The 11,603-nt window shown below is 26.0% G+C and overlaps 1 protein-coding gene across 1 annotated transcript; it reads right to left on the bottom strand.

The window, feature by feature from the left end:
• Positions 1-2,816: 2,816 nt before the first annotated feature.
• Positions 2,817-10,481, bottom strand: LOC145834920 (uncharacterized). The gene is made up of 8 exons (XM_082942449.1): positions 10,348-10,481; positions 9,720-9,857; positions 9,431-9,562; positions 7,841-7,939; positions 7,481-7,593; positions 7,020-7,148; positions 3,732-3,959; positions 2,817-3,385 (listed from the first exon to the last, which is right to left on the bottom strand). Exons 1-8 carry the CDS (start codon positions 10,420-10,422, stop codon positions 3,193-3,195), a joined length of 1,107 nt encoding a protein of 368 aa, XP_082798575.1. The 5' UTR covers positions 10,423-10,481; the 3' UTR covers positions 2,817-3,192.
• Between the last annotated feature and the right edge of the window lie 1,122 nt (positions 10,482-11,603).

Raw genomic sequence — 11,603 nt, 5'->3', positions numbered from 1 at the left:
AAGATAGCTCTTCGAAATATTAAGATAAGTAAAAACTCAAAGGGTAACTAGAACGACACTAAATTTAACGATCGGTAAAAACTAGTTACAACTACAAGTTATCTGGAAGAAATAAGAAAAATTGAAGATATTAAATTCTGTATACTTTATTCAATTCTTTATTACACTGGTGTGCAGTATTTTATAGTAAAGGACCACATTTAGCTGAAAAAGGTTTTGCAGACCAAAATTTTTACAATGGTTTTAGCTAGTTATTATAATCTCGTAAAATTATATTATAATAAAAAAATATTAGAAGCAAAATTGTTTAGCATTTGTAATATGAAAATCATAAAACTATCTACTTATATTACTGAAAAAAAGTTTAAGATCGCATTTTAAATAAAAAAGAAAAATAGTTTTTTTGTTATACTTAGTTACAAAATACGTTGCGAGCTATAAATTCCTGCTTGGTTGGCCGTAGTTTGCTGACCCCTGTTACACAACAAATTTGATCGAATTTATAACCAATAAACAAGAAATATTATATCTATATTCAGCCCTTATTGGCTAAAAATCAATGTTAGATTAAAAAAAAGATTAGGAGTTCAATTTCAAATAGAATGTTTTGAAAAAAAAAACTTATGTTTCAAAAGGATCCTAAGCGGGTCCGGTAAGCACTTACTATAATTATACTATTTCCATTTTAGTCAACCTTGTTGTTTTAGCTTCAAACTTAACTCATGTTATAGTTTTCTCATGATTCTTATACTAAAAATTCCGGCTGATAAATAAGTTATATTTTCTAGAACTTAGAAATAGTTGAAAATTTTAGAGTTATAGTCAACTCATTTTTCTTAAGGAACATTTTAGTTTAATACGTATGCCTACTATAGCCCTAGGGATTTTGCAGCTGGGCTGTTTGGAGATATTTGAAAAAAATAATAATAATCTGTTTTTATTTAGAACAAATTTCAAAATTACGCTATTTTAAAACCGTAGTGTTCACAGAAATAATAATTAAATACTTAAGTATATCTGTATGTAGTTTACACTGTTACTTTATATACGGTTTTCAGTAAAAGTTACACATAAATGTAAACCAGTGAAAAAGACTATGTGTCTGAAATGCACGAGCTTCACTTTTGTACTTCAGTTTAATCAAAAACCAAAAGTGTTAAACAATCAGCAGACTGTTTATTCATTTATTAAAAAACAGCATTTTAGACAAAACAAAAGCTACTTAAGTTGTTAAATAAGGCTCGTACAAAAGTGAGTTTGTGCACTTGTGACCCCCCATAAAGTCATTTGAGTGACCAACTACTAGCCTGAATTGGCCAAAGTTTACGAGAAAAATGAAAACAACATTTGTGTGGGTTATGAATGTTTATTTTGTCTAATGCTTTTAAATATAGCCTAAAACTAAAAAATATTAATATCAACTTCGTACAGACTGTACAAAAACTTCACTCAAGTCCAGTAAATTGAGAGGTAAATTAGTTAAGGCTATACACACATTGTCTTTGCATATTTTTAAATATTAAGTATGAGTAATCCATTTTTAAAATAAAATATCCCAAGTTGGAAAGTGCTCCATAAAGAAAAAAAAGTTTAGTTTAGTGTTTATTTGTTTTACAACTAGTGATCTGTTGTCTTCATTTTTTTAAAATGCTTTATATTGATAGTGTAATTAAGTTCAGGTGTGGAACTAATTTAAGTTATCAGAAAAGAGTATTTCATTGCCTATGCAGTAACCATACGCGTAACTTCGCATGTTAAGCCCACGTTAAAAAGTGCGAAATAGCAGGTTTTATAACTAATTTTTAATAACTATTTGTTCACTACTGTATGTTAAGTTAACTATCAATAAAATGGATAGTTTTAAAAGTTTTAAAATAATTAACTCTAAAAATGAAGTGTTATTACATAATTTTTGATCCGAATATTTACATACAGAATAAAATCAAAATCATAAAATTAAAGAAAAGCTACTTGGATATCGTACATCATATTCCTATTAAAATATAGTAAATATTGTATCAAAGAGAATACAATTCCTTTAGATGAGACATTGAATCCATGGTTTTTTGTAAGTTAAAAACCTATTCGGCAGAGGAATTACGCTACAGGTTAACAGAACATTTGGAGACAATAATTTATTTGGGAACGGGTCTAAATTGCACGAATACAAAATTGCACGAGAGTACGAAATTGTACGAGGAAACAAAATTGCACGAAGACGATTTTGTACCTAGGGTCAATTTTGCACGAGTTACATTTTTGCACCAGAGTAAAAAATACAGAAAAAATTAAAATAGAAAAATAAACAGAAAAAACTAAAAAAAAAGCTACCGACCGAGGGTAAGGGTTAACAGTGAAAGTATAAAAAAATACCAAAAAAAAACTTAAAAGAAAAACAAAAATTAACCCGTGCAAAATTGTCGGCTCATGCAAAAGTGTCTTCGTGCAATTTTATTCCCTCGTGCAAAAGTATCATAGTGCAATTTTGTACGCTCGTGCAATTTAGACAGCTACCTAATTTATTCAGATCAAATTATAAAATACAAAGTTTACGGAATGACATTTATTAAGCTAAAATGCATATAAATGGGTGAATTAAACTAGCAATGTACTTAAAAAATGAAAAAATAATTTGACATTAGACTTAACAAGAACTAAATAAAAAACATCATGAATATCATTTTGTATTTAAATCTAAAATTTTGTTAGAAATTAATAGTCAACAACAAGAAAAATATTCTAAAAGCTTTGATAACTATTGGTACTTTCAAGACTTGAAACCACTAAAATTAATTACCTAATTTTTTCGACGGCAATAAGCTTTGAATTTAATTTTGCTAACAAAAAATATTAAAAAATTACCTAGAAAACTTCACAATTAGTAGTTTTACAAAATAAAAATTATAAAGATAACAATATAAAAATTTAACAACTAAGATTTAATTAACTATTGATAAAAGTTTTTTTTAAATGACATAATTACTGCGATTAACTAGTTTAAAATATATACAAACACTGACTTATTTTGTGCAAAACAAGATTCATATTCACAAAAACGTGCCTGGAAATTAATCAATTCGAACTACTGGTTTGCAATATTTAAAGCCAGTCTGTATGTATTTGGACTCAATATCAAACAGTCTCAATCGAAGCTTGGACAGTAAAACTTTGACTGTCAGCTCCGGTCAACTTCTAAAAATCGGAATCGGAATCTGACAGTTGTATGTAAGAGCTGTCTGAAGAATTTTTCGCCTGACAACCCACTTCCGACTCGGATGCGCCATCGTAGTTTTCTTCCGCTTCGGACTCGTTCGGATCAGTTTCCACGTAGCTATTCACGTCATGATCTCCGTTCGATTTGCTGAAGATCGCTCGGCTCTTCTTGCTGAATGTGTAAACGATTTAAGGGTTTAAAAATGTTAGCGAACCAGTAGCTTTTTAACTTTAAATCAAAAAACTTTGCATTTGTTAGAAAAGAAAGATGTCTAAGCAAACAAAAGTTAGTATTGCATTTGTGTTATTTCCTTGAATCCAAGTTATGAACTTTAATTGTCATACTTAAAACCATAGTTATACAAACAAGAGTGATTTTTAAAAAATAATCAAAACTAGTATAATATAACTATGATGTTATTTTATTAAAGTATGTTTCAAACATCTCATCAAAAGTTACTAGTCTTTATAAACAAATATATACTAAAATAAAAATTTTATTTTTAAAAACAACTTACTTATTTTTGTAACTCTCATACGCTTGTTTGGTTTTTCTAAGTTTTTTCGAATAGGAATTAACTTTACGTTGAAACTTTTTAATTCTCCGTTCGTAATCACCACTATCATAACCTTTGTAACTTTTAACTGCTTCGTCATGGTCATTATCTGTTGTACAATCAGAAGACACTAAACTACTTGATAAATCACTGGCAGCTTCTACACTGTAAGTTGGTAAATTGACCCATCTGTTAAAAAAATATTAAAATCACAATATACATACCTTTAATTTTATTTATAATATAAAATAACAATTAATTTTCGTATCGTTTACTCAGTTTCAATGTTTAACACATATCTTCATAACCTTTAATTTTAGATCAGTGGCGTCGCGTGGTATTTTCTTTAGGTGGTGCAGAATTTAAAAAAATATCAATTATTTTAATAAAAATATGTTTTTACTGTCAAGTTTGAAAACAACTGAACTTTTGCTACACCTGAAGATAAGCTTTGCTTTTAAGGGCATAGGGGGATGAAACAATTTGATCTTATTTTATGTAGTTTTTACTAAGCTACAAGATGCTTTTTACAGATTTTAAAAATTCAGTAAATGTTTTAAGATATAGCCGGTCAAAGTCAAAGGCAACAAAAGGTTCATAATGGGAGGCACAAACTAAAACAGTGTTTAAAAAAATGTTTTATCCCCCCCCCCTTTATGCCCTTAACATCTACTTTAGAATTATTTTACTGAAATTACTTTATACAGTTTTAATTTAACTACAAGTCATCTTTTATCAATATAAAAAATTCTTAAAATTTTTGAGATATGGTAATTCACATTCAGAGGTACAAATTAATCCTTATTTTTATAATATAAACTCAAACAACAGATAAATCAAATCACTAAAATCATATCTTTTTTTTATAAGTTGGCCTCAAAATCTTTAGATGTTTCTTTTATAAAACAAAAAAAATTGCTAAATTAGATATTTAAAACACCAAGAAAAAAAAAGTTATAACAAAAGTTTTTTTTTTGTATATATAAAAATATATATTGATACTCAAAAATTGAAAACTTCTCTTCAACAAAAGTATAAAGTTTTAAAAAAATTAGGATGAAAAAATTTAATTAAAAATTGTTTTAAAAATGATGGAGAATATAGGTTTTCAGTAAAATTGTATTTTTTGCTGTTTTGGTTTGCTCCTTGTATAATAAACCATTGTACTCTCTGGCTTTGACTGGTTGTAACTAAAATATTAATTGGAAATTTCAAGTTTATTAAAGAGTAACTATTAGCTTTCTGAAAAAGTTAAAATAAGAACAACATGTAAAAAAGTGCCTATACACCCTCCCCCCTTACTCCTCACTAATTTGCACATTTTTTTTTACAAACATTAACATTTTTATTAACTTTTTTTTTCTAATTTTAATGTTTTTTGTTGGAGGTTTAAAATTCAATAGTTTTTTAAGGGTATCTTGTCTTTATTTAATATTTATTTGTTTTTCATTTTGATGACAGTATTTTTCTCAGGAGCTCAACTTTTTTAAGTTTAGTTGTGAGGCTGTTGAACTTTTCAAGAATTTTAAAGATAATTTATAAATATGTAACCATTATAGAAGTAAAAGTTTGGTTAGTTAGTTTTCATGTGGCCATAGGGGTAAAACACTTATTCTTTAATTTTAAATAACCTTGTTATTTTCAGAGTAAAAATTAAAACTGCTTTAGTCAGCCTGAATATTTTTCTAATTTGGTCTGTTTTAATTTATCTTGGGTCATCTTGAGTTTTTAACATTTCTAAGTTATCCTGATTATGAGGCAAGGCAACCATGTTTCAACAATTTTATCTAAAATTTTTGCTTTGTTTATGAAAAAATTAAACCAAAAGTTATATAAAGTAGAGGTAGACTAAGTTTTCCTAAAATGTTAAACTACTCTATGTAATCAAAGTTTCTAAATTAAGGCTATTTACTTTATTTAAATATGTGATTGTTTCAATAATACTATTTTTTATTTAATATAAATCTAAAATATTTTTCTGTAAGAGTGAACTAGAAGTTTATAATAAACTTCTTAATTCTTTTTTTCAGAACTTGAATTTTATTATTTTTTTTATTAACTTTATGATAACAATAATCAGTTATAGTTAAGTTTATGTATGCAGATTAAAATAAAAAATCAAATTTTAAAGACTTTGGTGATTTAGGGTTTTTATCTTTTTTTTCAAAATATGCAATTTATGACAAATCTTTTAATAGAAGTGATCTGTTAAATTTAAAAAATCATGTGGGTACATAAACTCAAGTTAATCCTTTGCAGTAGCTTGCTTTGTTTTTATTTTATGTTTACAATAGCTTGTAGATGATACTTAAGCAAGTCCTGTTTTAGGGAATTTTCAACTTAGCTTACTTACCGCAAGATATTGATTTTGCGGTAGTTCTTGAAGAAATTTTGCTTTTTTGAGTTCATTTGCGGCAGTCAGCTAAGAGTTTGCGGCAGTGAAGTGGGCAAAATGGTCGTTTTCAAAATTGAAGTTTTAAAAGAGATTTCGTTCAAAAAAATAACGAAAACGTTATAGATACTTATTTTTTTTCTTAGAAAATTTCAAGGTGGTGCAGTTGCGGCAGTGCAACACCCCACGCGACGCCCCTGTTTTAGATAGTCAATTTACTCAAAAATTAAATGTTAAAACAAGTAAAATGTTTCATTGCTTCAGTCGACTTTAGTGCATTTATTGTTCTTGCAAAAATACGCTGCCTCAACAAGAAAGTGGACTTTGGCTTGAAATACATTAAAAAATTATAATTTTTACAGGCTTTTCATATACCACAAAATGTAGCAATTCACTGGGAAAATTAATTTACAGTAGATTTTTTTAAGACAATTTAAGTAACAAACCAATTACGCTTTTGTAACTGAAAGCTATGTACTTTTATAACTTTTTATAGAGATACGTGAAAGCAAACAATCTTGTTTATGATTCTTGGATTAACTTATTTGTTAATTTAATCAAAAGAATAAAAAGCACCATGTTTAGATAAATACTCTATCAATAAAAATAAAATTTATACTGGTTTTAAATTAAGTAAAAAAAAAGTTATCTACAGTAAATTCAAATTAAAAATCCTAAAATGAAAACTAACTGTAGGCTGTTTGTAAAGATGTTTGCTAGTGGAAATTAAAATAGCCGCTATTTGTACCTATTTGTTGCTTGAAAAATTAATTTTTATTGTACCACCTTTTTCATGACAAAAATGTCACATTTATAATATATGTAATTCCTAAAACACAAGAAAGCTTAAAACTCACCGTGACTTGAAGAAACCTTCTAATTTCCTGCCTGCTTTTAACATGGGAGGATTTCCCTTATTATACTTTTTACAGTTTGATACAATCAGCTTCATATCAGCTTCAAAATCTTCTGGTGACTTGTACACACTAAAACGTTAAGTTTTGTATTCTTATTTTAATTCAGGATGTCTATAAAGAATCAAAGACATACAAAAAATTCTTTAATGTTTTTATCCGAATTTGATTAATAAGGAGTGGGTAAGCTAAATTTATCGAAAATAACTGATTTAAATATGATATTTATATGCTTTATGTAAACTTTAAAAAAACCTTGCAAAAAACCAACAAAACTTGCTCTAACAGCCTGACTGTTGTGTTGTGACCTTTCTAATAAACTCATAAAAATACTACAAAATACTACTAACTAAAATTTTAAAACAGTCTAAAATTTTAACTAATTTATTGATACAGTTACAAACCGAGCTTGTAATTTTTCACTCATAGTTCTAAGATCCATTGGATTTTTAACAACATCCAAATAGTCATCGAAAAATGCTGTGTTTACTGGGTTGAGAAACTCCTGGACCCAGACCTAAAATTGTAAAAATATTAAAACATCAACTTCAGAAAACAAGGTAAATAAACTATTTTTGATATACTTTAATAAACATAAAATATTTATTTTAATTATTTGAATTAGTACAAACTTCCAGAAAAATAACAGCTAACAGATTTACATAAGTGTAGAAATAAAAACTAAAGTATTCTTTTATATACAAAATATACTTAAATAATTAGATTTATATTAAAGAAATTGATTTTCTTCGTTTTTTACTAACTTTATTTTCTTCTAAAGTAAATTCTTCAAGCAGCCTTGAAGCAAACTTTTGCTGATTTTTAGAAAATTTAATGGTATGAGTATTAGAACTTCGTAGAGTCTGAAAAAAAAAATACTGAAATTTTTGACATAGCTTTTAGATTTTGATGAGATTTATTAGAATGAATGCTTTCAAAAAAGGTATTTCAAGTTTTTTTTAAACACAAAAAAGTAAAAGTAAACTTTAATGTTTATACCAATATCCCTTAAGTTTTTTTGTTATACTGCTCTTTTTATTTAACTAAGACAGTATGTAATAAGGGTTGCCACAGATGTAGCTAATTTTTTTTTTAACTTTTATAAATAATCGATTAAATAATACATAAGCAAAGACTTTAAGGGCATAGGGAGGGGGGGGGGTCCACTTTGATCTTTACAAGTTGATCTTATTTTATAGAGTTTTATCCGAGCTATCATACATTTTTAACCGTTTGAAAAAATTCAAAGTAATATTTTAGATATGAGCAGTCTAAGTTGGTGACCTCAATAGGTTCCTAATAGAAGGCACAAACTAAAAACGCAAAAAAAGACCATTTCACTAAAAATCTATCTCCTCCTTCATTTTTTAAGCAATCTTCTTCAAATTTTCACAGAAAGTGTATTATCAAATTTTAAAAAGATTGAATGCAGGAATTTTTTTATTTTTGAAAAATAAAACTTTTATCAAAAAAAAACCACCTATTTTTTTTTGTTTTTTTTTTTAATTTTTGTTTTTTAATATTTTTAAAATTCCAACATTCAAAGTCTTTTAAATTATAAAAGGAACGTTTCCTAAAAATTTGAGGTCTCTATCTCGAAAAATGAAGGAGAAGATAGGTTTTTAAAGATTTTTAAAATTTCCGAGAAAATTGACCCCAAAAAACTTGCGGTCCATACGTTTGTATTGGAAACTTTTTATAAAAATTAAAATATCTCAAAAGCTAAATATTATTTTTTAATTCTATAAAAACTGGCTTGTAGTTTGTATTTTAAGCTTTCATATAAGATCCAATGTTATTTTGAGTAAAAAAAATGTTGGACCCCCCTATGCCCTTAAAAATAAATAAACATTTTATTCTTTTTGTATTTCAAAAATTCAACTAAACCCTGAAAAAAAATGAATTGCAAAAGCAAAGTTTTTAGAAAATTATATTAGCAAAATACAGTTTTTAGTGATGTTGACTTTCTTATTAAAAGCTTGTTTATATCAAATTTCCTGACTTTTACTGATTTTCTGACTTTGTGGCATCCCTTCTAAGATAAAAGTTCTAATGAACTTAGTTCAAATGTGGTAGAAAATCTCTATATTTAATTACAGTTAGTAAATGTGCAAAAAAACTTTACAATTTTTTTTTGGTATTTAACTGTTTAAATTATATCATAATACAGTATATAATTTAAAATAAAATGATACCATATCTACCAAGTTTTTATTAAACAGTTTAAGTTTTATAATTCAAAAAACATGTGTAACTTTTTTATTTAAAGTAATAATTGAGTTGTAAAAATTGCAAAACTTTTAAAAACTGCATTTATTTCTTAAAAAGTATTATAATATAAATAAACGTTAAACCAGTTTTTGCTTTTTGGCTCCTTTTAAGTTGTCAGAAAAGACATTTCTTTGCTTCTCTTCAGGCAAATAATGTACTTGTTCTAATACAATTAGTTCCAAATCTTGAACCCGTTTATGTACAGTTGATCCTTTCTATTTTTTTAATAACTAGTTAAAATGAAAAAATGTATTTATATTATGCCTTAGACTTTTATTTTGTAAGTTGAGCTAATTTTATCCAAACAAATTAAATTTCTAAATAGTTAATAACTTTAAAAAACGTAAAATACATATGTGTACTACAGAAAACCTTGTATAAATTATACCAGTTGTGAAACATCAAGCTAACATCTAGGAAAAATTGTTCAGAATTTTTGTACTCATAGTTTTTCAACTTTCTTTTTAAAGTTTCGATGCACATTGGTTTCTTGACAATATCATAGTAAATCTATTTAAAAAAAATACATGTTTTTCATAAGATTATTGTTTACCTTGTATATTTTTCCTTATAAAGTCCAAGTTTCAATTTTTAAAACATCTTTTCAGCTAGTTAACATAATAAATGATTACTAAGAAAAATAATTAAATATTGGTAAAATAAACTTAAGTATTACACTGTTGATGTTGCTAAGCTTTATAAAGTTTCACAAATAAAGTTCAACTTTTGTTTATCAGTTTTTCTAATATGAACATTATTACAGAAAACTAAGACTTTTACCAACCACTAATGAAGATTCTATGTTTTATTTTTGTTGCTTAGTATAAAATTTGATTAACTGAATATTTATTTACATATATATATATATTTATTTACAGTACAAATTTCTAATTCTACTGCTTAAAATTTTCTTATATCAAAATAGAAATTGACTAATAGCCAAAAAGTTAATTAAAATAGACCAAAAAACTTTAGCAAAATAAAAATCAAACAAACTTACAGGGTTAGATTTTTTGCTTCTTTCAACAGCTTTGCTAACTAGTTCCTTTGATTTATGTTTCAACAAAAGGGGCATGATATCTGTCTTTATAAACTCAAGTTGAGTTGTGGAACATTTTGTAGACTCAAGTTCCATTTGTTTAGTAATTTTAGCTTAAAACTGCTGGATTACTTTTTCTTTTATTATATATACTTTAACTGAACTTTTATTTAATTCAAACTTATCTTTTTTGTACAATTTAATATTTTCACCAGTTTTATATTATAATAGTGTCTTAATTAGGTATTTTAAGTTTAAAAGATAGTTCATGTATGTAATTGAGCAGTTGTGTTTATTAATAATTACTAAAAATTTTAGAATTTATAAATATATAATATATTTTAAAACAAGTTAAAATAAAACTTCTTTACCAAACATAAAAAAAATTAATATAAAAAGTTTAATAATGAACATACACTAAAAATTAAAAATAGGTGCTTGTACACCCTGTTTTTCTACTAAAACTTATAGAATTGTACGAAACTACCAAACAAATTCAAATCAGCATCTAAATTTACATACTTAATAAGTTGTATAACAAACAGCTTTATTATTTTCAATTGCTGACATGCATATTTTTAAAGTTTGTGAACAATAATTTACAATGTACAAGTTAGATTTAAAGTGTATACTGCAGTATTAATAAAATAAATGATTGTATTTATATAGCAGTGGTTATCAAAGTGTGCACAAAATATATTTTGGGGTACTAGACATTTGTGATGAAGAGCACATTGGGGTGCACAGATTTAGCCCAAATTTGATAACCACTGTTATGTAGCATCAAATATAGGAGAACTTTATTCACTAAGCATCAAATTTGAGTCTACTTTTAAAGTAGTGTCTGTTTTTTTTTGTAACACGTATTAACAAATAAAAACTGTAATCAAACTAAAGAAAAAAACAAACCAACATGAAATAAAGTTGATTAAAATGAACCCAATGATTCATATATACTTTATAGACTATGTTTGTGTTAGTATATAGAATTTAAAAAAAAATAAAGGTCAAACATAAAACATTCAAAATAACTTTCTTATAACTAGACTAATAAAAAATTATTACTGTTTAAATAAAAATATTATAATTTGCTATTGTACAATTTTAAAGGTATGATTTAAACGTTATGTACTGTTCATCCAGTTGAAAATAAAAGTCAGACAACAAAAAATTAAGCTAATTTTTATTCAAGCATATGTGTAGATTTTTTATACTTC

The sequence above is a fragment of the Thalia democratica genome, chromosome 4 (genome assembly GCF_965202585.1).
Source record: "Thalia democratica chromosome 4, ktThaDemo2.hap1.1, whole genome shotgun sequence".
In the NCBI taxonomy this organism is placed as follows: domain Eukaryota; kingdom Metazoa; phylum Chordata; class Thaliacea; order Salpida; family Salpidae; genus Thalia; species Thalia democratica.
Note: the sequence above shows the minus strand (reverse complement) of the source record. Positions and strands in the feature narration are given on the sequence as shown.

Bases quoted from the DNA above. Each gene is read 5' to 3' on its own strand.
- LOC145834920 (XM_082942449.1), bottom strand. From the start codon at position 10,422: ATGCCCCTTTTGTTGAAACATAAATCAAAGGAACTAGTTAGCAAAGCT. The intron at 7,149-7,480 runs GTTTGTAACTGT...TTAACGTTTTAG, and splicing joins AGTGAAAAATTACAAGCTCG to TGTGTACAAGTCACCAGAAG. The intron at 3,960-7,019 runs GTGAGTTTTAAG...TTTTTTTAACAG, and splicing joins GAAGGTTTCTTCAAGTCACG to ATGGGTCAATTTACCAACTT.